Source organism: Sceloporus occidentalis, unplaced genomic scaffold (genome assembly GCF_023333645.1).
Source record: "Sceloporus occidentalis isolate IW3139 unplaced genomic scaffold, rSceOcc1.0.p SCAF_8, whole genome shotgun sequence".
NCBI classification, from domain to species: Eukaryota; Metazoa; Chordata; class Lepidosauria; order Squamata; family Phrynosomatidae; genus Sceloporus; species Sceloporus occidentalis.
The window spans coordinates 13,322,545-13,349,680 of NW_028316988.1; the positions used below are offsets into that span (position 1 = coordinate 13,322,545).

The following is a 27,136-nucleotide window of genomic DNA, read 5'->3' on the forward strand; positions in this document are numbered from 1 at the left end:
TTAAGAGACAAGGAGGCAGGACGATACATAGGCATTAATAATTATATGCAAGGCACAGGCAGAAGAAATGCAAAAGTCCTGTCTGTACCTCTCCTTCATATTAAAATGCATGTAAAACACACGTTATGAAATGATATATAGAATCAAAACTGCATGCGTGTAAAACGATACTCTCCATATATTTGCAAAGCAATTTGAAAATCGGCCTGCGGGGATTTCCAAAAAGTATGTCTCCAAAGCTTATGGCTTGCCAGAATTAACAGGGCTACCAGTTTGCTTCTTCCATTTACCAAGTTGTAAATCGCTTACTACATTGGGCCACTTTCTCCATCACTTGCCATATTGGGCCACTTTCTCCATCACTTCCCACATTGGGCCAGTTTTTCCATCACCCTCGTCCTTACTGGTCCCATTTGCTCCTAACACCTGCCTTGCTAAACTGGGTTAGAAGCTATGCTTTGCTAAATGGAGCAGAGGCTAAGTTCCCTCCTGGCTCACAACTCTTGACAAAACCACAAAGAGGAACAGACGCAATGGGAGATGCCACTTGACATCAACCTGTTTTCTCAACTTGCAAAAGTGTGCCTATTCTTCCCTGGTTTTTTTGAGCTTTGGAGGGAGTTGAGCAAAACATTTCCTGGATTTTGTTCGCCGGTGGAAAAGAGCGCAAAGAAGGCGCTAATCTGGCCTTGCGAGGAAGGAAGCTGCAAACCTTGGGAGCAGCCACCAACTTGCTCCTAGTAGTTGTTGTTGTTGTTGCACAGTGGTTTGAGTGCGAAAGTAGGACTCTGGAGACCAGGGTTCGAATCCCCGCTCAGCCATGAAACCCACTGAATTATCTTGGGCAAAAAGACACACTCTCAGCCTCAGAGGAAGGCCATGGCAAACCCAAATAACACATCTTGCCAAGAAAACCCTGGGATAGGTTTAATTCCTTTTTAATGCACCACTTTTCTATGTTTTTAATCGTATTGTACTTTGTTGAAGCCACTCTGAGTCCCAATTCTGGGAAAAGAGCGGGATACAAATAAATATTATTATTATTATTATTATTATTATTATTATTATTTTAGATATTGCAATAAATTGTGGTTGTGAGGAACTAATAAAAAGTGTCCTATCCTGGTACATGGCGGCTAAAAATGGGCCGATTTTGGGTAAATTTTGAAGTAAATTCAGGAATAAAAAGCCTGTGCCCCTCCAAATATTTCCAGACTCCAACTCCCACCATCAGAGTTGGGGATGATAGGCCTTGAAGTCCAGCATTATCTAGGCTTTCCATGAATTGCCAATGCATCTTTCAACGCCGGCATGCAATGCGCCTTATCTTTATTTGGAACAAGACGCCAAAGAGCATTACATCAAATCCTGGAAGGATATTGTCAAATAGTGAAATTATAATGTTGGTAAACAAGGGAATGGCCCTAGATGAGATAAAGCAAAGCCTCTGTTAATTAAAGTGTCCGCTTCTCTCTTTCTCTCAGCAAACAGGACTAATCCTAGTTGTAAGAAGAGCCGGCTCAGAGGAAAATGGAGCATTTAACCAAAAGAGTTTTCCAAACCATCTCCGATCGTTACTCTTGCCGAGAAATAGTAACAATAAAAACAAACTTAATACGCAAGCGGCGAAGATCTGTCGCGGCGTGACTGAGTTTCCAAACAACTCAAAGAGCATTAAATTAACTCGTTAATAAATAGAGACTGGCATGCTTATTCATCCTTAATAATAATAATGTTTTAATATATATTTACTGACATACCATATTAACACGTCGCATCCCATTTCCAAAAAATAAATGATAAAGACAGACAGACGAGAGACATCCCTCCTACACTAAACATCCATCCTTAATACTTACAGTAATCATGTTTGCAAATGTTTGCTTAGTTTGCAGCCCTTCAAGTGAGCATTATTATCATTATCCTTATTATATTATTATTAAAGCTCACTTGAAGGGCTGCAGACTAAGCAGTGATTTGCAAACATTTGCAAGGCAAATGGGCAGCCTGTAAGTAAACCTTTATTATTATTTATTATTAATAAACATTTGGAAATGCAAGCGTTTCATATTATGATGCTGCTGACGATGCTTCTTTTTATTATTATTATTATTATTATTATTAATATGGTTTATTTATTTATCCCTGCGGATTGAGGTGGGATTACAACAAAGATAAAATGACAAAGTACAATAAAAATGCATTAAACCCTGAATTATTATTATTATTATTGATAAATAAGCATGACAGATCTGGCTATAAATCCATTTTCCTTCCTTATAAACGCCTTGGATGGGGTTTATTTATCTCTAACCTTAAAAAGTTTATTTTTTCTGATCAACAAGAGACCCACAAATACACAACATCGGTTAAAATTAAGGAAAGCAATAAATAGGAAAGTGAAATCTTAGTATCGCAATGGACGGAAAAGTGAAAATCAAGTAAAGCAATGAAATCAAATAAAGCAATGGACAGAAAAAGTCAAAATGTAGTCATGGAATGGATAGAAAAGTGAAAAGTAAGTAAAGCCATGGAGAGAAAAGTGGAAAGGGACCCTGAAGAGAAACACTGAACAGGAAAAAAAGGAGGGGAAAAACTCGTGCATTTTGCAAAAGGAAAAACAAAAAACTTCCCTGAACTTTTTCCTTGATTTATTCTTTCTTTTTTTGTTGCAAAGCCATTCATTGCTTGCCATGTTTTTTCTTCCTTCCGCCTTTTAAATGCGTATTGCTCTCCTTTTTATTAAGCAAAGGCAGAAGAAGTGCAACAAAATGCGACTCTGGTGGGACTCGAACCCACAACCTTTGAATGACTTCCCTTGCCATTGACTCTAGAAGTCCAATGCGCTATCCATTGCGCCACAGAGCCATCTGCCAAACCAGGGCTGCTCCTTCCCTTCTTCTCTTCTTCTCACCTCCTTTCTTTCCTTCCACCAGTTGCTTTTCTATTTTGGCAGATCCTTCCAAGTCCCTTTTTTCCTCTTCCTTTTTAATCCTTTCCATCCTAGAAAAATCAATTGCCATTTTATTTTATTTCCAATGCAATGTTTGAATTGCATTTAGTTATTATTTTTTTGCAACCTTGGTTTGCATTTCCTCTTCTTTTTATTTATCTTTCTTTTGGAAAGAAAAGGGAAATGGAAGCATGCAACAAAGAAACAACTCTTTCCCTCGATTTGCAACTTTCCTTGCTTTCCATTGGATACATATGTAAACTGTAATTCTCAAATGCAACATTTTATTTTAGTTTTATTGTTTTTGCAAAAGGAGATCTAAGGGTCTGAAAAGGTCTCCTTGAGGTGAGCACTGGGAAGACTGAAAAGTTTGCAACCCCCTCCCCCCAAAAAAATAATAATAATACAAATAAAACTAAAAACCTCCCACAAAAGTGGAAAGAAAGAGGCTTTCTCTGTGCAATTCCACGTGGAGAGGGGAAAAGACTACATTTCCCGTCGTGCTTTGCGGCCCTGCGGCTTGGCTGCCAGCGAACAAGCGAGCGCGCTCCCTCTGCAGGCCGCCGCTGGTATTGCGCTTCTCCTGCCTCCTTCATCCTCAGCATCTTTCTGCATCTGGAATATTTCTTGCATGTCTTTCTCTCCTTTTTTTGCAAAAGAGGGAGGATCGTTTCAGGTGGAAAGAGGAGGAGGAAAGGCTCCAGGATCCCGAGAGGAGGAGGAGGAGGAGGAGGAGCAGGCCTGGTCAGGAGATCTGACTGGGGGAGTCTCTTCTTTTCTTAACATCATTTTTGCAATCCGGATTTAAAAAGGAGTGGAAGAGAGGTGGCTTTTGCTTGCATCTTGGCAGAGGTTGGTTGGCTCACCCACCAGACTCTCCTTTTGGGGCTGGATCTGGATGCTGGATCGTGGGATGTGGAGCAAGAGCCATCGGTAGCTCCAAAGGAGGCAGGAGGTGGGTGCAGTGTGGACGCCCCGGGACCAAACGGGGGTAACATCAGGGGCCATTTGCACTTGCATGGGAAGGGAGGGATTCTGGAGGGGAAAAGGAGAGGGGGCCTTGGTCCAAGGAATGGAGGCATCCATGACCTTCTTCTTTTTGCCCCCTTCCTCTGGATGTGGGTCGAATTCACACCCAGCTCTACTTCCCAGCTTTTTGCCTTGTTGCTGTGTGCCTTTATGGGGGCCCTAAGGTGGGAACTTATTATAGGCTTAGCTTGGCACAGAGGAGCTTGGCCATGGCCTTCCTCTGAGGCTGAGAGAGTGTGACTTGATGGCCCTTGAGGTCTCTTCCAATTCTAGAACTGTGTGCCTTCAAGCTGTTTCTGACTTATGGCAACATAGAGTTTTCTTGGCCCTATTTGTTCAGATGAGGTTTGCCATGGCCATCCCTTGAGGCTGAGAGAATGTGACTTGACAGTATTTGTTCAGAGGAGGTTTGCCATGGCTGTTCCTGGGGCTGAGAGAATGTGACTTGCCCAAGGTGCCTCAATGGCCCTTGCAGTCTCTTCCCGTTCTAGGATTGTGTGCCTTCAAGCTGTTTCTGACTTATGGTGACCCTAAAGTCAGTCTATCTATCATGGGGTTTTCTTGGTCATATTTGTTCAGATAGAGTTTGCCATGGCCTTCCCTGAGGCTGAGAGAGTGTGACTTCTTGCCTAAGGGAATCAACCTGCCATGAGTCCGAAGGGAGTCCAGGAAAAAATTGCAACACCCATTCGCGTGCTACACAAATTGTGACACACTGTGACAGTTGTGTGACACTCATTGTGAAGCCGTCTTTCCAAAAGCTACAGGAAGTCAGGCCTGGCTCCTTGTTTTGCTCAGGGGTGAATCAAATGTTGGGGTCTTTTCCCCATCCAGACCCCAACATGTTTTGCTCTTTCTGCTGGAGAAGATGGGAAGCCAAAGGTGGAATCTGGGAAGGAGAGCGAGAGCGATTGCTGCAATCTCGGTGCGGTGCTGCAATATCAAATGGTTGGTGTCAGTTTTGCATCTAAGTCAGGATTTCATGGGTTTGGCTCAGCCGTCTAAAGGTGTCCAAAGAGCCAGTGTTTGCATCTCCAGGGATTCATTCAGACAATCTCACAATAGGGCTTTTTAGGAGGCCAGCTTTCTACAGATAGTTATTTATCTCTCTTCCAGTCGCCCGCCAACGCCATGCATTTCATAGGCTGCTATTGCTTTATTTATATAGCACCATTTCTAGGGCACTTATGGCAAAACAGTGCCACAGAGTAATAATAGACCTATAACAATGTTCCTTAGAAGCTTTTGGTTTCGATGAGGGAAAGGGACAGATATCACTTGTGCCTCTGGCCATGTGTGACATTTCAGGATGGGAATGGCGAGGCACCCCTGAAGGTGTTGGACTGCAACTCCCAGCAGCCTCTAGTCCTGGCGAGGGATGCTGGGAGCTGCAATACAAGCATTTTGTCATTTTGGCAGCACTGCAGGAGCAAAGGAATATTTTCTCAGTATTCTCCCAATGGTCAAACATCTCAAACTGTTCCGGGGAAATGACTCGCTGCAGAAATAACATGAGTTTGTTCTCCCCCCCCCCCCCCCCCCGCACCAAAATTTATTTTCTGCACAGAAAGCATTGTCATTGTATTTTCTGTATGGAAAACATAATTGTCTGCAGAGGAGACATCCTTTTGGTGCAGGAAAAAAACACCAACAGAATAAAGTTCCAGGACATTTTGGGACAGTCAGATACTGAAAGAATACTGCACAAAAGGCCTCTGTTCTCCTTTTTCTTCTTCTTCCTGTTTTTCAACCAGGAAATGAAGAATTGAGAATATTCTTCCTCCGCTGCTTCCCCAGAATCTCATTCCTCTGTTTCGGTTTGCGGTGAATTTTCTGCACAAAGTTTCTCTCCGTTGGATTTGGGGCAGGAGAGAAGGATCTGGATCTCCCATCTAAGCTTGGGTTTTGTGGCTCCCACCTTTCACCTATCTGGCTCACCTATTTTTGGGGGGGGTCAGCGCATGGGGAGATGTGCTGTTGAAGCCTTATCCTCTCTTGGCAAGCACAAGGTGTACTTTTCCCTCCAGAAGGGGCCTGTGAGCGGTTTGGTTCACAGTGATAAAAAGGAAGGGAGGATCAGTGAATCTCTCTTGTTGCTGGATGGTTTTTCAAGCTGTGTGTGTCTCTACAAACTGCAGAAAGAAGAAGAGTGAGAGGCCCTGCTACAAGCGGCCTTCCAGGTGTTTCTGTTGGGGGACTGCATCTCCCATTACCCCCAGCCAGCATAAGCCAGTGATGAGGGACAATGAGAGCTACAGTCCAACAACAACTAGAAGGCCTGACGATTCTCACCATTGCAGAAAATGAAGGACTGGGGCTTGGGAACGCTCTGCTCTTGGACTACAAATCCCAGAATCCCCCAGACAGCATGGGAGTGGTAGTCTAGAAAAGGGATGTTCTTAAGCCCTGAAGAAAGCTACTTGCCTCCTTCCTTCCTTCCTTCCTTCCTTCCTTCCTTTATGGTTTCCTTTCATTCCTTTATTTTTCCCTCCCTCCATTTCTAAACCAGGGATATGCTGTAACTCTGGAGACCAAGGTTTGAATCTCAGCTCAGCCATGGAAACTCGCTGGGTGACCATGGGCCAGTCACACACTCTCAGCCTCAGAGCTTCACAAGGAACAGCTTTTGCCATCTTGACCACAGTCTGATGTTGCTTGTCCTGGTTTTCCTCTGGGAGGGTGCAGAGATTGTGCCCTGAAAGCGCAGAGAGAGAGAGGGAAAGAGCGAGGTTCCTTGCCATGGCGGCTTTGTTCGTGCCACAGGGGAGAAGCTGCCATACCGGTTTTTGGAAGGTTTGATTTAAGCTCTGATAGCTGTCTGTAGGCGGAGGTGCCTCTGCCCTCTGGAAGAAGATGGGAGGAAATGCCAGAGGAAAGGAAAAGGCAGCAAGGGAAAGGCAGAAAGAGCAGGAACGGGATTGTTGGCTGATTCAAGGGACCTGGGTTGCTGGGGATGGCCTGGCTCTTCTTCCCTTGCTGAATTAATTCAGTGCAAACTACTGGTGAGCTCATTTTGAGCTCAGTTTGCAGCAACTTGAATTTGATGATGATGAAAAGGGAAAGTAGGAGGAGGAGAGAGAAAACGGGGCACTTTAAAAGCAGCTGAAAAAGTGGGATGGGAGAGGATTAAATCATGATTAGTTTTGGGTACCTTCGAGTCATTTTGGACTTATGGCAACCATAGGCCACCTCTAGACCATAGGCCACCTCACCTTGACCTTCAGCAGTTGCTTAAGTGGGTTCTGGATTGGATGGCCCTTTCAAATGCTATGCTTCTGTGACTCCATGGGTGTCCGCTAGTTGGGCCTAGGAGATAGACGTAGGCCCTTAGTCCTGACTGGGACCATGGCATGGATAGGGGGACTTTAACCCTCCTCACCTCTTGCATTAGGAAAAGCCAGTGGTGATGCTCCAGAAATCTCATAGCCCTCAGTGTAAGGCTCTAGAGTCTTGTTTTTAGGTGAAAGGCTAACTTGAAGCAGGAAAACGCAATGCGTTCCCATTGCCCAAAGGTGCAGAGGGAGCGGTTCCAGCAAATTATGCAAGAGTAATTTTCCGAGGCGGTGGGCAAGGTCTGCAGATAGACTTTGTCTCATCCAGGAGCGCAAATCCAAGAGACTTTTAAGGGAGACTGTACAGTGTGTTAATGACTATTGAACTCCTATCAGAAGCATTGCCTTTCTCCCACTGGTCTGTGAGGGAAGCCATGATCCCATGCGGTGTGTATTGAACCTTGACTCTTGATTCCAGGTTTAAAGGTCCCAGGTTCATGGACAGTGTGCCTTTGGAGGGCTGTTGTTTTTCTTTGCCATCCAGTTCTAGTTCTGATGATGCCAAGCAAGAGATTTCCATGAATCCTGCTCAGGTCTTGCAAACTTGCAGAGCAGCCATGGCTTCCTTTTTTGAGTCAGTCATGATGTGTCCAAAGTAAGATGGCCTCAGTTTAGTCATGTTGGCTTCTAGGGATAGTTCAGGCTTTGCTCTGAGAAAGAGTTATTTCTCTTTTTGGTTGCGAATGGTATCCATAGGACTCTTACCCAGCACCACATTTCAAGTGAGTTGATGTCTTCCAGACAGCTTTCTTCACTGTCCCGCTTTCACAATCGCACAAAGAACATCCAGAACACGAAATACGAAAGCATGGATGATCCTGACTTTGATATTTAAATGACGTGTTTGTCCATGTGAGGATCTTATCTCAATCTTTCATTGCCGCCTTTGCAAGTCTTCATCTTCTCAACTAATATTCCTTTTGATTTAAGGCTGAGCCAAGGTACAGCTTGGCCATTGTGGGATTGGGAGGACATCAGACAACAATCTCCATAATCCCCTGGGTGTTGTAACCTTAAAGGAATGCTTCTGAACTCTGCTGGGTTTGGTGTGCATGCATCCAGACTGTCAGCTCGACCTAGTTTTGATACCGCTTTCAGACCACTTTAACTCATCCTATGGCAGCCTGACATTTGCAGTTTGGTGAGGGACATGCGCTTGGGTGTATCCACATGGCACATTTATAGCACTTTGGCACCACTTTAACTACCATGCCTCGGTCTTGTAAAATCCAGAGATTTGTAGTTTTGAGGGACTTTGTGACTCTCTACTAGAACTGTACCCTAAAACTTTATAATGGAGGTGTCCGTATCCCTCACCAATGTCTATTCATGCTTTACTCGCATCAGTGCATATTTGGATCAGCAGCCTTACATTTGAAAGTTCCTGGGCAACTGGAGACTAATGGTGAGTTTCCTCTGGGTTTGAGTGGGAACTTTAAAGGAGCTGCACCTATTCGGGGAGAAGGCCCAGCACCATGGACGCTTCTTTTAAAGTCCAGACATTATGACTTTCCCCCGGGAGCATCCCAAGGTGCTTAGGCAAGAGTGGTTTTTCGAGGGGGTGGAATAAAAAGTTGCCCAAGGTGTTTTATAAAACTTGCCCAAGGTGTTTCGACCTGATCCCTCCCAATAGGTTTGCCACCTTAGATGGTTCATTTGAATGCCAAACTGAAACCCAGAGAGATTCACTTGCTCCCTTGCTCTAGAACCCACGGGCCACCACTGCTCTCGAACCTGTGCTCAGAACCGGCATGCATGTTCCCTGTTCTCTCAGAAGTGTAATGACCATTTGATCCATCACTTTGCAACCATGCATCCTCAATGCCTCTCTAATAATAATAATAATAATAATAATAATAATAATAATAATTATTATTATTATTTATATATCCCGGAGCATGCAGAGTGCCTTTGGATGTTAGTGGCTGGATTTCAGCTGCATCTCCAAAAGGATGATTCTGGTGGAGATCTGGATGCCACCCTTCTCTGTCCTGATGAAGAGTAAATCCTTCGGCGCCAATTCCATCTAAAATCCAAAGGATGTGAAATTTTCAAGCAACTCCACAACGGTTCGGTACACAACCGGTTGCACTGTAAGACAAAATGCAACAATGAAAACATCCTGCAGCGGTTTTCCTGAAGCTAAGGGAGACCTTTTCTGAGCCAAGTTGATTGTGCAACTTGGCCCTTTCATGGCTGGGTTCACCAAAACCTTCCATGTCCAGCTTTTTGCTGAATAACCTTGGCATGAGAAGCATCCGGAAAGCGCTGCATCAAATACTGCAAACACTTGTAAACACTGCCTCCTGGCCTCCCTGCGCTTCCTCTCCACTCTTTAACTTCCTCTCTCTCTCAGCGGCATCAAAGCATAAACTGATATGCAGAAATAAACCTGGATGACGACTTTGGAACAAAAAACATCAAGCTCTTTGGGATGTTTTGTTTGAAATTTCCAAGAGCCTGTTGACTTTCTGTAGCGTTCTGTGTGCTATTTGGGGAAGTTGCATAGCTTCTGACATTTGACAGATGAAAACCGAGACAAACACAGAGAGAACACTGTATAAAATCTTATCAGGTGAATGCAGAGGTTCCTATACACTTTACTGTCACATCTGTCCTTTCACTTCACTACTTTCAGAACAAAATCTGTGGGACTATATTGGAAGGCAAAGGATGGCATCCCTATATAATACTCTAATATATGTGCAGAAACATGCATGCCTACCAAGCTTGAGATGCAGAGGATCTGCATGAAAGGAGAGCAAATCACTTCTTGCATCCTTTATCATCCAGTCATCCTCAAATATGAAGTTTCTTCTAAACGCTCTCCATGTGTTCAGTGTGGCTTCTTCCCAATAAATGCGCACTGTAGCCAACTGGTGTTTGCAAAAAAAATAATGACTTACATGAAAATGTTAACACTCATTTCTTGGAGAGGGGAAATATTTTTTCACCCCCCAAAAAACCATTTTTTAGCCCAAACGAATTTTTCGCACACAAAAAATAAACCCCCAAGGTGCAATAAAAATATCTGAAGAAGTAGACTGAAGTCTAAGAAAGCCCACATTGCCCATGTCTTTCTTTCAGTGAGTCTCAAAGGTGCTACAAGATCTCTTTACATATTGATTTTACAGACTATTATTACCTTTGAATAATAATAATATTAATAATAATATGCATCTGAGGAAATAGACTGGTCTAAGAAAGTTCATGCTGCCAATTTCTTCCTTTCGGTGAGTCTCAAAGGTGCCATAAGATCTCTCTATGTACTGATTCTACAGACTAACAGGGCAATATCTTTGAATTCAAGCAATGCTCTGTTCAGCTCATCTGTCCAGGAGCAAACTTTTCAATGGGCGCATCCTTGAATGAAAAGATTGAAAGAACGAAATTTGCGTGTCTCATTGTAGGCAAATGAAACCCGAGGCCTTGTTTTGCTTGGCTAATAAATAATCCATGTTTAAACAGCTTGGATATGTACTTTTAACAATACCAAAGTCCTGCCCAAGTTGGGATCTGAGCCAAGGCTACTGCTGCCGACCTGCTGCTCACGGTTTATGGGGACAGGAGGAGGGTTATTCTGCCAAAGGTTAAGGGGAGCAACTGGGAAAGATATGGGGGGAGGCTTGGGCTTTGCAACCCCTTGGCCTTTACCCAGGTGGGCATGGGCACGCTACCAATCCTCAGGACTAGGAGAATAATCTGTCACCAGGGATTGCCTTTGGACTTCATTCTTATCTGAGTAGTCTTTTAATCTCATGCTCAACAGGTTATGGTCCTCAAAGCCATATCTCTGTTGGGAGGAAGCGAGGCAAAGCTGCGGAGGGACCTTGGAGGAGAGAAGAATTAACCAAGATCGGGATCGTCCTTTTCTCTTGGTAAGTCAGTCCTCCATCTTTCAAGGGGAAATGTTTGTTTTGGTGTGGAGGTGCATACCCACCAACATTTCACAGACTAAAACTGGGATTTGTGTGTATGACCAAGCAACATCGGAGTATGGCCAAGAAGGCAAAAGTCATTACTAATGGAAGCAGGCACGATCTGGAACAAGCAGAGAGCAAGCCGAGTATGAGCAAACTATTGAGAAGGAGAAGGTCAAGATAAGCATGTCATATATATAAACAAATTATATTACATGTAAAGGAAGTTAGGGCAAGGTCTGTATCTATCACCAAAATATATTGTCTTGAAGGAACAGACAAGAATAATGTAAACAAAGGAAGAATATTGATAAGCTGAAATATAGCTATAAGGATGTGATATTAAGAGGGCCAGGGCATTAATGGGGACTGTCCCTGCCAAACTGGGCAAATGTGTCCCTCTGCAATGAATGGGTTTTGAGAGAGCATTTGCTGAATTGCACTTTCTCTCTCTCTTCTCTCCTCTCAAGCCATGATGTTTCGTTTGGTGGCTCTCCTCCTCCTCTTTGTCGTTTTTCGGTTATTCCTGGACTTGCCTTGGATTCAGGTGATCCCAGCCGTCTTAATATTCTACTTAGGATCCGGAGGCTGGAAATTCCTTCGTATCTTTGTCAAGACTGTCAAGAGGGATGTCACGTAAGTTTGGGAAAATCTATTGTCATTTTACTTTATTTGTAACCTGCTTTTCTCCTCCCTTGGCACCCAAGATAGTTCACAATATGAATTAAAACAAAATACAGTTGGAGCAATGGTCATTGGGGAAGTTAAAAAAGAACGAAACGATGCACTTTAAAAAATAAGTTTAAAATTATTTTAAAAGGCCATTGTAATGTTAAAAATACCACTTGTTACGTGTCCACAAGTTGTTTCTGACTGAAGTGAACCTGTCATAAGCTGATGTTGATGGAAGAATACTCTGATCTGGAAAAATCTTATCTTTTGCTATAAACCCATATATATAAAAAAAGATTTGAACGTTTAAACCTGGTTCCAAGGAGCTCTGGACTTGGTACTATATGAGCAATTGACCCTGAACACCAGGTCAATCAAAGGTTTGTTGGGAAATGGTTCCAATTTATTGACTATTTGCACAACAAGGGTGGACTTTGGACAATCCCATCGGGTTTTGGAAGGACCTACTGAGAATATGAATTGCACTTATTCTTTTGCTGGAACCTTTGATGACACTCCTCAATGAACAAATCCAACAAATCTGCTGGGAACCAGATCTGTCAGAAAGAGAACGTAAAATATGATCAAGGAACTTTTGTCTAAGAGCTGTATAAAGAGGGCAATGCAAAAGATCATGTTCAATATTTACCACTGCCCCAGTTTTACAAATACACAGTCTTAGATGGACAGGGCTGTTATTATTGCCTCTTGCTGTATGTGTGTATATATATCTCAATTGCAAACATCTTAGAACAAAACAACAAGGATGACAGCCAGTGAACAAACAAAGCAAATGACTAACACATGAATATCACAAATGAACCTTTAAGGACAAGTCCTTACTCACACCCAAGGAAGCAACACACTTTCAGAGTGTGGCCGATGCAGAATGACTCCGGATTTTGTCAGAGCTCCATTGTGTTAAAAATAATACCACAACTATCAAGTCCCAGGTTGATAAAAGACAGTCAGAACCCATCTTGGGAGATCAAATGCAATGACAGGCCTTACTGGGTTTTGTTTTGTTTTAAGACTGAGCTTCAGGGGAAGCCATGTCTGGTACTAATCTGTGTGTAGGAGGTTGTTTTGGAAGAACTTGGAGTTTGCTGGCAAGTAGGACTGTTACTAGCTCTTCATCCCCTATGGCTTAAAGGAGCTATTCTGCAGAATGAAATGTCCTGGAATAAAGTACATTTCCTTACCAACCAGGATCAGTAATTGGCTTACACCTCCAAGCTGCCAATTTGCATGTATGTATGTCTGTATTAACTAATTCCAGTTGCCGTCTGAATGGGGGCTATTGATACCTTCGTACCCTTCAACATTTTGCAGATGCAAAGTTTGACACAAGCAACTATGGTCAAGATTGCAAAAGTTGTCATTGAGGAAGGATACACAAGCTAGGAGAGACTGCAGAGGTTTGCTTGTGCCTAAGCCTACAGGGAAGGGGAATATTTTACTCCTCCACTCTTCTCTCCTCCACTGAGTTAACTGAATGCAAAGTACTTTTGCTCTGTGAACTCATTTTGTAGCAACTGAAGTAAGTTGGGGATAAAAAAGGAAAGTAAGGGAGGAGAAAGAACTTGCGATATTTTAAAAGCAGCTGAAAAAGTAGGATAACAGAGATTAATTGGCTAAATTGGGACAGATGGAGAGTATGCACATACGGGGAATTTCCAGGGACCTACTAGGACTTCAGAAACAGGTGCAAACCACATTTGGACCGTAGGCTAAATGTTGCCAAACTCTGGTTTAATAATTAAGTAATCTAATTGCAATCTTACATCATAACGTCTTGACCAGGCAGGTGAACACACCTAGATGAGGAAATTACGCATTACGATGCAGTGTGGAGTGTGTTGCAATTGAAACAATCTTTCTTGTCTCCCCGTCTCCTCTTCTCTTGGGAGAAACTGCCTATCAGGGTCTCCTGGTGGGAATGTTACTCATGCCTTGTTCCCCCTTTTTAGGGCTGGACTTTCTGTTGGATTCACCTGGGTGAAAATCTGGTGGTATATACGGAACGAATACACAATCCCTCAGCTCTTCCAGCAGACGGCAAAGAAACATCCGGAGAAAGTGGCCCTCATCTTCCAAGGGACGGGCGAGACCTGGACCTTTCAGGACTTGGACAATTACTCCAACAAGGTGGCTAATTTCTTGTACCAAAGGGGTTTCCGCTCTGGAGATGTGCTTGCGCTCTTTATGGAATCCCGAAACCAGTACGTCGGTCTCTGGCTCGGCATGGCGAAGATCGGCGTGGAGGCGGCGCTGCTGAACTCCAACGTACGGCAGGACTCTTTGCTGCACTGCGTCAACGTCTCAAAGGCGAAAGCCATCCTGTTTGGAAGTGAATTGGCAGAAGGTGAAAGGAAGCAGAGGCGAACGGTGTGGGGAGAAGGGGATAAAATGAATTAAATGGATGTCAGGGAGAAGGAGGAAAATGGGAAAAGGTGCCAATGTCCATTTAAAAGATTTTTAAGCCACCAGGAAAACCGTTGTCATCATTACCTTCATTTACTAGTAGCTTAAAAATATTTTAAATAGTCATTAGCATCATCAGCATCAATAGTATCAGTAAGCAGACAGACCTTGATTTTGTCATTTAATATAAGGGACACCATTTTACTGTTGTTGTTATGTGCCTTCAACTCGTTTCTGACGTATGGTGACTCCATTATAGGGCTTTCTTAGCAAAGATTTGTTCAGAGGAGGCTTGCCATTGCCTTCCTCTGAGGCTGACCATTTTACTACTGTTGTATTTAATGGGACTTGAGCATTGGATTTTGGTATCCATGGGAGGTCTTGGAACTAGACCCCAATAGATACAAGAACCCACTGTAGTTCTTACCCACCTTTCCTTATGGATAGAGGCATCGAACAGCAACAAATTAAACATTTAATACAGTCAAAAGATCAAATCTCTTATGGCAAGTCTTTCCACAATCTGGTTTATTCGGAGAAAGTTTGTCATGGTCTTTTCTGAGGCTGAGAGAGAGGTTTGCATTTGAACCCTGGTCACCCAGAATCCTAGCCCAACACTCAGCCCACTAGACCACACTGTCTACTCTTTTTCTGCTAATACCCATTCTCTCTTCCTAGCTTTGCAGGAGGTGCAGCCTACGCTTGGGAAATCCATCCATCTCTTCTGTTTGGGAGACTTGAAATCAGAAAATAGCCCATCTGGTTCAGAACATTTGGATCCATTGATTGAAAAAGCATCTTCTCATGCACCCATTCCTCCAGACAAGGGATTCCTAGGTATTGCAAAAAAATGCAGTGAATGGGAAAGGTGCTTTCTTTTAGACTGGAGGCTTTGTGGCATGTTTGATCCATAGAATCTGCTTCTAACTGTAGTGAGCTGGATTGCAGAACCGGCTTTGAATACCACAATGGACTTCATAGATACAATAAATGAATTTCTCTTCGTTCTTTTGCCTTCCAGATAAATTGTTCTATGTATACACCTCCGGCACAACGGGATTGCCCAAGGCTGCGATCATTGTCCATTGTAGGTCAGTGAAATTGTGCTATGGGTGGGTGACTGGGATTTATATAACCAGTGAACACAATATTCCCGACTTGGTCTGACCAGCGCAGAATAGAGTGGCATTACTGCTTCCCTTGATCTGGACTCTATGCTCTTGTTGATGCAGCCCAGAATTGCATTGATGTTTTTGGCTGCTGCACCACACTGTTGACTCATGTATTTACTGGACAGTCTACTTTGTTTACTATGCGTAATGAGTCAATGGAAATATGTTTAAAAGATAAAAGGCTTCAGGCCAGCCCAGTGGGAAATGTATGCCTGTTTCTGATTTTAGCAACACTGAGATCCCTCTTTCCTCTCCTGACCCAGGTATTACCGCATGGCGTCTCTGGTGTATAATGGATTCCGAATGAGGCCTGACGATATAGTTTATGACTGCCTCCCCTTGTATCACTCTGCAGGTAACTTGAGCACTCTGTATCTTTCTGTTTATAGGAATTTGTGCTATTATGATATTGCACCCTTACAGGCTTTCCTTTGCTCTTAAGGTTTTCCTTTGCTGTTAAGAGTTTAACGGGTTTGGTGCAAAACCCCCCCCTGAAAATTGCACTGATTTTTTTTTTTAATTGAGGGGTCTTGGGGGACCAGCAAGCAAGGCTTCAAGGGCTTTGAACTCGGTTCTAGAGCTAATGTTAAGTCCATCAGTTGTGTATCATCTGCCCTTGTTTTAGAATGTGAACCACATACAAAAGCTGGGAAACTACTGAATTATAGCAGCATGCTTGGAGGGAAGGTCTGTGGCTTTCTGAGACATAACAGAACATCTATATACAGAATACCTATAACAACAAGAACATGGGTTGCAAGTTATCTGAAGGACCATATTCTACCATATGAGCCTACCTAGTTTGGAGATCGTCAGGAGGGTCAGTTCTCTCCATCCCATAGCTCTCATCTGGTAGAAACATGGGAAGGGGCCTTCTTGGTGGTTGCTCCTTCCTGGAGCAGCTCAATTTAGTCAGATTCATCCTCCCAGCCCTGTAGGTCCCCCCTAACCTGGGTCCTTGAATAGACTGATCTTCATGCAGAACAAGGGATGAAGAAGTCAGCCTTTCCTAAGATGGGTGGCCATCACCATGTTCAGACCTCCTGTTGCCTTTTCCTCACCGTCTAGGTCTTTCTTTCTAGGTAACATAGTTGGAATTGGCCAGTGCCTGCTTCACGGACTGACAGTGGTGATCCGGAAGAAGTTCTCCGCTTCTCGCTTCTGGGAAGACTGTGTCCAGTACAACTGTACGGTGAGGCAGGGGTGAGGACTAATGGGAGTGGCGGGTGGAGCAAGGTTTGTTCAGAAGGGGCTTGCCATGGCCTTCCTCTGAAGCTGAGAGTGTCACTTGGATTCAAACCCTGGTCTCTAGAGTTTTAGTCCAGGGCTCAAACCGCTACACCAAGGTGGCTCCAAAACTCCATCTTAGGGAAGAGGCATTTCAATATATGGATGTTTCAATGTACATTCCAAGGAAATGTATACAAAAATTGGGAAACTAACAATGATATAATAAGGAAGGCGGATCAGCCATCTAGGGAAGCCCAAAAAGTTGGATTGGGATCCCAGAAGAGCTAGAGTTAGGCTTCAGAGCCAAGGTTTTCCACATCTGAACTAGTGTCTGGAGTGATAATGGTGGAGCAGTGGAGACATCCCATTGATTCAATAGTCATTATGGAATCAAGCCACATAGAGACACCTGATAGAAAAGACAAACAGAAAAGTGGGGGTGGGAAAATGGAATCATGTGTCCTGAATTAATTTAAAAAGATCCCCTCCCCTGCTCATTTTTCTGAATGGGATTCTAGATATCATTGAAAATGGATTGATGGGTGGCATTACAGACTTAAGACTCAGGCTTTACCCATTCGCCATTTTACTACACTTGCAAGGAAGCACTACAAGTCAGAGAGGTGAGTTTAGGAAGTGAAGAATTCAAGTCCCAGTCCCGGTTTGGCTGGTTTGGTTTTTGCCAAATCACGATCTGTCTATCTTTTTATTATTATTATTATTATTATTATTATTATTAATGAATGTACCTTATGGAGGTTCTAATGTAATTGACTTTTGGTTTTCAGCACACGGGTTGGGACTCCTGCCCTGTTTCCTACTCCATCTCTGACTTTCCTTCCCCTTCCTTTGCTCCTTCAGATTGTCCAATACATTGGGGAGATCTGTCGCTATCTCTTGAACCAGCCGTCGCATGAGGCAGAACGGAAGCACCGGGTACGGATGGCCCTTGGCAACGGCCTGCGGGCCAGCATTTGGAAGGAGTTCACCGAACGCTTTGGCATCCCCCAGATTGCTGAATTTTACGGTGCCACAGAATGCAATTGCAGCGTTGGCAACTTTGACAACAAGGTAAGGAGGCTGCATTTTACACCTGATGTCTTCTGTTTGGGAAAAGGTTGCTTTCAACGCAATCATCTCCAACAAAGCAGCCCAGTATCCCCTGATTTTTTGGGGGAGGAAAGTAGTTCTTGGTCAAACTGGTTTTCCTGCAATCTCTCTCCTCTGCAGTTTGGAGCTTGTGGCTTCAACAGCAGGATCCTACCTGGCGTTTACCCCATCAACCTTGTCCGAGTCAATGAGGACACGATGGAGCTGATCCGGGGACCGGACGGGCTCTGCATTCGGTGTAAACCAGGTGAGGTTTCTAATGGCAGTCCATTGGGATGGAGAGTGGCTGACTGACCTGAGCTGGGAAATGTTCGGGGCAGAAATGTGAAGGACTGAAAAACCTTATTTTTCCTGTTTGTCCCTGCAGCCTTTTCACCGAACAAACTGGGGGAAAAAATAGATGATCCGATACTTTAATTTAGAATGATACATAAATGTTAAAGGGTGATCTGCATTGCAGAAATAATGTATTGTAGTTTGACACTACTTTAAGCGCTGCAGCTCCATCCTATGGAATTCTGGGACTTGTAGTTTTACAAGGTCTTTAACCTTCTCTTCCCAAGAGTGCTGGTGCCTGACAATACTACAAATCCCAGGATTCTGCCGTGTCAAACTGAATTAGTTTTACAGTGCAGATGCACCCTAAGACAAGGTTTTGCACATTTACTGCCCCAAAATAATTTTTTCTAAAAACTCCGTAAAAGAAAGACTTTTATTAAGACTGTTAGCAGTTGGAAATGGACAACCAACAACAACAGCAACAATACTAGTGGCCCTACACAATTCGAGTTTTCCTCCTTTTTCCTGTCCGCAGGGGAACCAGGTCAACTGGTCGGCCGCATCAAACAAAACCATCCTTTGCAGCGCTTTGACGGCTACTTGAACAGCGAGGCCAATGCAAAGAAGATTGCCCACAATGTCTTCACAAAGGGTGACTCTGCCTACCTCACAGGTATGGTTTTCTTCTTTTGTTTTTAACAGCATTTCTTAGTTCTGAACACCCTTAGCAATACAGGAAGCTGTCTTATAACTATAGAGTTAATCTACGTGGATCAGGGTTACAGAGCTATAATCTATGTACTGACCCTTTCTGATCCGTCTCTGCAGGACAGAGGTTGGAAAAGTTCTTCTGTTTAGATTACAGTTCCTAGAATCTCCTAACCAGCAACTTTCCCAAGCTCTGTGAAGGGCTAACATTTCTTTGCACCTTATTTGGAGAAGAGGAGAGAATCAGAAAGTTCTTTTTAAAGTTATCTTTCAAAGTGGTTTGCGATCCACAGCTAGTTGATCGCTCTAGTAAGACGACTCCAGGTGACAAAGGCGTGGACTGTAATAAGGTCCTCTTTTCCTCTCCGTTTTCTTTCAGGGGATGTGCTGGTCATGGATGAATTGGGCTACATGTACTTCCGAGACCGAACGGGAGACACTTTCCGCTGGAAAGGAGAGAATGTCTCCACAACGGAAGTGGAGGGGACGCTCAGTCGCCTCCTCAATATGACCGACGTTGTCGTCTATGGAGTAGACGTTCCAGGTAATGGGAGGAAGGATTACAGCCCCTATTCTTCTCTATTTTTCAATACATGTATAGAAATAGATATACCATACTCTAGGGACCCAACATGGGCTAGTGGTTTGAGCATTGGACTATGACTCTGGAGTCCAGGTTTCAGTTCCTTGCTTGGCCATGCAACCCACTGGGTGACTTTGGGCAAGTCACATTTTCTCAGCCTTAAGGGATGCCAATGGCAAACCCACTCTGGAGAAACTTGCCAAGAAAATCCCTTAGGGCTGACATAGATCAGAAATAACTTCAAGGCACACAACACACACATACAGACAACCCATACTCTAGCAGCAGACCGAGAATCTCAGAGCAAGTACGAGTAGAGAGTTAGGTGTGATTTAGTGGTTTCAGTTTTGAGCTATGATTCTAGAGACCAGGGTTCGATTGCTCACTTGACTATGAAACCCATTGGGTGAATTTGGGCAAGTCACATACTCTCAGCCTCAGGAGAAGGCAATGGCAAACCTCTGAACAAATCTTGCCAAGAAAGCCCCATGATAGGGTTGCCATAATAAGTTGGAAATGACATGAAGGCAACAACAGCAACAGCCAATGAGCTGAGTATGTTTAGTTTGGGGAAGGGGTGTCCTGCCTCACCAGGTTTCAGGGGTGCACTTTATCTGAGACAAGGATGCAAAAACCCAAACGTGTCGTTTTGTGTTGCAGGCACTGAAGGCAAGGCTGGAATGGCAGCCATCGTTGACCCGGACAATTCCTGCGACTTGGATAACTTTGCTGAGGAAATGAAAAAAGCACTTCCTGCGTACGCACGACCCATTTTCCTACGGTTGCTTTCAGAAGTGAACAAAACAAGTGGGTCCCTTTAAAATACTTCTTCAAACCTTTTATTTTAGTTTTAATTAAAAACATTCTTCAACGTTTCTCAGAGGCCCCAACAGCATCAAAGGTAAAGATAACACAATGTATAGAAAAGAAGGGGTTTTTTTTTTTTTTTTGCTAAAAGCCTGGATTGTGGTTGGAAAAATTAACTCACTCTCGAAGCCTGACATTTCCACTTTTAGTTAATGTAGAACTGATCCACGACTATTTGATGCTGGAGCCAAGGTGGCAAGTTGCACTCTGAGTTACGTAGTCCTTAAGCCAGAGAAATTATTTTATTTTGCATTGTTATTACTGACTTAATTTATATCCCGCCTTTCTCCAAGGTGGTCTACCATGTTTCAAAATGCTTTTTTGACTACCAAGAATGAGGGATAGGTATACATTTATGGAGGTGACAAAATGAGGGCATTGCCCCAGAAATAAAGAATTCTCCCTTCCCAATTAGGTTTTCCTTTATAGCCTTGCAGTAACTTAAATCTTCCATTGAGCATTTAGAAGTTTAGGCATCCAAAGAAAAGCAGGAGGCAAAGTGACCCAGGGAATATGGACACTGCAAACAGAATAGTTCTAGATGTGAATGATTATCGGTGTCTCCCTCTTTGCAATGCTAGAAATTGGGAGTGGTTAATGCCTTTATTTTGCCACATATGCCAATAGGGGATGGAGAATGAAATCCTCACTGGTCTTTCTTTTCTCTTCCTACGCCAATGCCAACCAGGCACTTTCAAGTTCCAGAAAATGGATCTGCGCAAAGAGGGATATGACCCCAGCGTGGTGAAGGACAGGCTGTATTTTCTGGAGCCGAGGCAGTGCCGGTACTTGCCTCTGGACAAGGAAGCCTTCAAGAGGATCCAGTCTGGACAAGCCAAGTTGTAATAGGATGTCCGGCCAACTTGTGGTGACCAGTACCTGCTTTGCGGGGTGCAGACTGGGGTTTATGATAGGAAGAGAGAAAGCCGGAGGTGGTTGCGACATCGATCAAAAAAAGGCACAGCAAACGAGGGGCTGCGTGCGCCCACTTGTTTTCATTTTAATCCAGTTTTACCAAGGGCCTGCGGGGTTGTGTTTCTTTTGCATACCAAAGCATAGAAACATATCGGCTTTGTTTTCTATTTCATGGAAACGGGACTGGCCGCCTCCTCGCAAGGTTGACAGAGGAGAGACATACTATGTTATTTTGCCAAAATTTAAAGGGTTGGGTTTTGAGGGGGGGGTTGCCCTTGCTTTCCCTCCTCATCCTTTTGGTTCCTAAAACAAGGAGACCGATGGGTTTGCGATGCTCTGTAACACCTCTAGGAGGGGTCATGGTGCTTTCTTCCCTCGCTGATCAAATTCGCATTATCCGCCAATGTGGGGTCTTGTTCCAGAAGGGAAAAAAAGTTGTGCCTCCTACTTTTTGGGGGGGAGGAAAGTCTTGCCTCCTCCTTTCTGGCTGCTAAACCTCTATCACTACTTTGCTGAGCAGGTGGGGAGGTCTGGTGGCAATTGACCGGGAGAGGGATTCGCCGGGACTCAACTTTTTATTCCAGGGAAACAATTCTTTTTTTGTTTTGTTTTGTTTAACTTTTCATAACTGGACATTTCTTTGTGTTTGTGTGTGTTTACGTTTCATTGTCATAATTTATTGCAAGGTGTTGTTGTTGTTTTTAAAGAGAAAAGAGAGCAAAAAGAATTTGCTGCAAGCTTGTAATTCCGTTTGCGGCACAAGCTTAGCTGTGTTTCTTCCTTGTGGACCGTTGTCTTCACTGGGAGCAACTCATATTCTTACTTATACACAATGCTTCATGTCTTCGTCCCTCTTCTTTTACAGGGAGAGTGGAGATGGGTATCTTTTTAAAGGAGCCCAACAGATATTCTCTCTCTCTCTCTCTCTCTCTCTCTCTCTCTCTCTCTCTATATATATATATATATATATATATATATATGAGAGAGAAGCGAATTGCACTGATGGCCAGCTCTTCCTTTTGTAAGCTCAGCAATTCCATTCCTTGAAAAACTCAATCTGTTTTTCTAAAGTGTTCCTAGTTGTGTCTCCTGGGTTTTTAGGAGGGGAAAACGGGGATGACCTGTGCATATATCCTATTTTGGGGTTCTTTCAGGGGGTAAATTTTGCTCTGATATAATTTGTAAGAGCAAATATTTAAGGCTATGTACAGTGCTTGGCTCTCTGCAACTTCCACTGCAACCCCCTCCCCTGCAATTTTGACCCTCAGTGTTGTGAAGGAGCCACATTTTTTGGTCTTCTCTCTGTCGTTTTTGGCCCCGAAAAGGACTGTTTTTTGACAGGAACTGAGCTGGAAGTCAACTTCTGCCTTGACAACCTGATACAGATGATGGCATATGGTCTACCCATATGACTTGCTCTAAACTACATGCACAGAGTGTGTATGCGTACAGGTTCACATTAGCACATCCTCTTCTTAATCGGAGCAGATTTTGGTGCATGGCACATGTGGGCTGACAGTATTATATATGCATGGGGACGGAGCCAAAGTTAGGAGTACGGTGGCAAGACGTTCTTTGTCCTGAGTGCGAAATGCTCAGACTGGTCTTGTGCTCAGCTTAATAGCTTACTGTGCAAAGCATAGTCTCTGCTCAAGATAAGGTAAGGCAGGTTGAAAGGCATCTCTTTGGGTGTGAAGCACCATGTTGAACAGGGTACAGCACTGGAAGCACCATTAATGCTATGATCCTGTGTCTTCCTTTAGGCAAGGAAATGAATTGCAGGAGCTATCTTATGTCTTAAAAAAAGCAAGAGGAGAAAGAAGGGATCCAGTGGGGTTTGTTTGTGCATCTCTCCAAACTTTCATCCTGCCTTCCCCACCTCCCTGCCACATGGCTACCATTATAGCTGGACTATGTAGTGTTTCTCTTGAGCCATGGGTCTCCGAATAGACAAAATCTTGGGGTAAAAGCACTATCCTTTAAAGAATGTGTTAAAAAAACAATATACTTTTGACTGTTATTGCAGGCTGCTTAAGAGTGGCTTCTGCAGACTCTCCAGAGACATCGTCTCCTCACCCGCTTCTTGTGTCTCATTTGATGTTTGTTCTTTATTTGAATGACATGCTGTGAGCAACTATATTTGATGGTTAATGTATCACGTTTAATACATTACCAGTTCCCACCCCCCTGTGGCACAATCCCTAGGTTTTGGCTATGAAGTCTCAGGGCCTTGGGTGCCCTTGGCCTTACCTCCATGTCACCCCAGCACAAATTGGTGTTAAGTGTCTAAGATGACATCTCAGTTTTTCCTCCTTTGGGAGACATCTGTTATAGGGAAAGAAAAATTAAGACAAGGGTACCAAAGCTTATGGCCAGTGGCTACTGAATGTGTGTGGCTTGTGAGCTCTTACTTGCCCTCCATGCCACGTTTCCATGTCTTGACCTCCATCCCCACCTCATTTTGTATCTCTGTCCTCCATGGACCACAGCCATCCTTGGTTGCTATATCCAGGACAAAATCTCTGGACTTCCTTGGCATGGCTCTTTTGGAGACTTTAAAGCACACCAAGGACCCCTCTTTCTCTCTCCCTGTCTCTGTGTCAGGTCCTAAAGCTTGGATAAGGTTGTCCCAGGCAGACCCCCCTCCTCTTGTTATCGCCTTCACTGCCTTTGAGAAGGGAATGCCACCCTTTTGAGTGTGAAAGACCACACTCTGTCAAATTCTGCATTAGACAATCCGCTGGCGATGTGTGGTTTTTTGCCTCCTCCATCCCAGATTGTGTGTTGTTGTGCATATTTAACAGCAGGTGGCTTGCCAGGGATGCAGAGATGAAGCTAACCTCCCCTTCCTTGCCCCCCTAATGCTGTGTCTTCACTACAACCTGAATCCTGGATGATGCACCATGATGTGGAGCATGTGTGCATGAGCATGCGCATTTCTCTCTCTAGTGCAAATGACTCTGGTGCTGCCAGGTAGTTCTGCAGATGCAATGGTGGCTGCGTCAGTGAGAGCAGTATTGTGTGGTACTGATACAAACAACTCATACCTGTATATCAGCAGTTTATAATTTTTAAAATATAGGACAACACGAGGATATTTGCTCTCCCACCACCACCTCAGCCAACAGTTAACTGAGTTTTCCCCAGTTTCCCATGATGTTTGTGTGTCCCCAGAGCAGCTGACAGCTGGTGTTGGCTCTGCAGCAAGACACACAATCCATCTCTGCTTCCTAAATTTAGCAGCAGACATTATAGCCATGCTCTGGCTTCTCGAGAAACTAAAGTTTACTTTGTAAAATATGGTTTCATTTTTCATTGTCTAGGCTCCCAAATGTCTGGGCTCCCCCCAAAGCATGTACCCCAGTGATTTGTTCCCCTCAGCCCTGTATGTTTCACAGTGACCTGTAGCACCCTCTGTTTCATTGACCTCTAGGATTCTTGACCCATAGCTTGGCACTTCTTTTGAAACAAGGCAGGGAGATCGTGCTGCAGCTCCCCAGATGTTGTTGGAGTGGAAATCCCAGCAGCCCCTGGACAGCAGAACCAATGACCAGAGATGCTGGGAGCAGCAGTTCTTGCAACAACTGAAGGGCGACATGATCTCTACCTCTTTGTCCTGGTACAAAGACCCAGAAAGACATTACAACAGGCCAAAACTGAACAAAGACTGTGCAATATTGCCTTCCAGAAAACTGACTTTGTAGGCTGCTCTCTCTCCCGCTGTTCTAGGAAGGATTGCCAAATCCAGTATGGGGCAAAGTCCTTGCCATGGCCCTCATCCCACTGAACCATGGTTAAGGAGGCTTATACAGTGGACCCTTGCTATCTGCTGGGGTTTGGTTCAGGTTCCCCCATGGATACCAAAATCTGTGGATACTCAAGTCCCATTAGATATGATGGTGTAATATAATGCCATGTCTTATATAAAATAGCAAAATCAAGGTATGCTTTTTGGAACTGATATGCATTTTAATATTTTCAAGCTGTATATGGTTGAATCAGTGGATAAAGAATTTGTGGATACAGAGGGCCACCTGTATATTAAGCCTCCCTTAATATCTGGCCTCTTACTCTGAGTAGGTCTGAGCAGTGAGAGGCTGTTTTGCCCCTTGGCACTTTACAACATCGGGTGTCTCATTTGTGATTGTGGCACGATCCCTTCCAGTGCCAGTTTACATCTGTTGTTTTCCTTCTATGTGTATATGATGGAGTGGGAAGGGTGTTGATCTTTTATTTGTAAGCGATGCTGTTTCAACATCTACTCAGGGAACGCGGTGCTATCAAGTGGTGTCTCCATGTCTGTGTCCGTATCCAGAGGAAGAAGAGAAGGTGTATTTTCAGCTCTTGCCAATGAATCATCGCCTTTTTCCAAACGCTGGGGCAGGGGATGGGGAGCGTGAATTGTCCGTTTGCCTCTCGATGTTTTCTCATTAACATCACACAACATTTTCTGTTATGTCCAGATGTAATAGCTTGTAATTCCTGTGCTGGAGCTAGGGATGAAAATGGAATCTTCGTGTCTAATAAAAGAAGATTTCGATTTTTGCTTGCTGGTTTGATTTTTAACCTCTCGGTGTTAATGCTTTGAAAGTTGTGTCCTTCATTTGGCTCTTAACACTGCAGTTACTAACGGTGGCATCTTGAAAGATCTGACCTGAAATGGAAGGGAGACCCAAGAATAGCAACGCTCCTGTACCATATCTGTATATTTCTAATATTTCACAGAGGAAAATAAGGACTCTTTGTCCAACAATGGCCAAACACAAGTTGGGAAGGGGAATAAAATGGAGTATCACAGAAGGATGGGCTTTTTCTCTGGCTAGTTGTCTATCCAGCTGGAACAACAAACAGGACTTCCTTGCTGCTCATTTTATTTGGTAATATCTTGTTATGAGACCGCTCCTGAAGCAGCAAATCTATTTAGATATCTGCAGTTATTTTAGTGTGAATATGGAAGAACAAAATCTGACACTGGCTTTCTGCCTCCATGTTCACAAAGGTGCCTTCTTGTGCATACAAGAGCCAAGGGGCAATATTTGGAGATTTCCAGGGAGCAGCTGGAAAAAGCCAAGTGAACTCTTATCCATGCATCTAACATACTGTGATAAAAAGTCAGTCCAACACTGACTCTCCAAAAAGCCAAAAGTCAGTCCAACACTCCAAAAAGCAAGGGAGAATTAAAATGGGAGTGATATTTTACTACAAATTACATTTTCAGTTTCTAGAACCTTGCTTGCTCCATCTTTTAGCAACAGAGTCCTCTTGATGGCTATTCCCTTGCCCTGAAATGCTAGGGATGGTGACAGGTGTTTGAAATCTCTGAGGTTTTGGATGCTTTTGTGAGCCGTATTTCAGTTCAAACCAGAAGACCTTCTTCCTCTTTCTCCCCCTTTTTCTTTCCTCCTTTTTCAGGGTTCCTGTTTTTACCATGGGATGCTTTTTGAGCCGGAAGGACCCTGGCCACCCTTTGCTCGGCCCTGTCGCGTCAACCATTGATTCGCAATATAACCAGAAGGGAACGCGGGCCACGGCGAGGGCAACCATGGCCTGTTCCCTGGCGGAGAGGAACCATCCAAGTGGCCTCTGATTCAGCCATAATAAGAGGCCAAGCTGCTTTTGAGGATCACTTTCAGCCATTCTGGAGGTTAAACGCCTGTTTAGAGGCCCCTATTGAAGACCGAGACGGGGGTCTGGCATTGTTTGAACACCCTCCCGGCTTTGTTTGGAGGCTTTCAAGGGAGCCTGTGAATTGGGGGGGGGGGGGCACAGCGTTGCCTCCCTCCTTTCGCCTTCCTCCCCAGGTCAAACAGAAGAGTGCCTTGCAGGAGAGGATGGGCCATAATGACATACAGCCTTCTCTGTCGGTTGGGTCCCTTCTTTCTTTGAGCAGCAGTTTAACCCAAGCTCAGAGGCCTGGCCTCCACCTTACTGATCTCTGCTTG

General features: G+C 44.0%; 1 protein-coding gene and 1 non-coding gene across 3 annotated transcripts; one reads left to right on the top strand and one right to left on the bottom strand.

The window, feature by feature from the left end:
* Nucleotides 1-177: 177 nt before the first annotated feature.
* Nucleotides 178-25,707, top strand: SLC27A4 (solute carrier family 27 member 4). 2 transcript variants are annotated; one of them, XM_089534800.1, is made up of 14 exons: nt 178-225; nt 11,084-11,192; nt 11,705-11,870; nt 13,877-14,271; nt 15,009-15,167; nt 15,352-15,421; nt 15,766-15,857; nt 16,585-16,694; nt 17,594-17,803; nt 17,963-18,089; nt 18,657-18,794; nt 19,209-19,373; nt 20,073-20,219; nt 20,968-25,707. In XM_089534800.1, exons 3-14 carry the CDS (start codon nt 11,707-11,709, stop codon nt 21,123-21,125), a joined length of 1,935 nt encoding a protein of 644 aa, XP_089390926.1. In that variant the 5' UTR covers nt 178-225; nt 11,084-11,192; nt 11,705-11,706; the 3' UTR covers nt 21,126-25,707. The 2 variants fall into 2 exon arrangements, with proteins under 2 accessions (XP_089390926.1, XP_089390925.1); XM_089534799.1 differs by lacking the exon at nt 178-225 and adding an exon at nt 3,698-3,908.
* TRNAR-UCU (transfer RNA arginine (anticodon UCU)) lies at nt 2,775-2,868 on the bottom strand. The gene is made up of 2 exons: nt 2,832-2,868; nt 2,775-2,810 (listed from the first exon to the last, which is right to left on the bottom strand). It is a non-coding gene; the product is annotated as a tRNA-Arg (tRNA).
* Nucleotides 25,708-27,136: the final 1,429 nt, after the last annotated feature.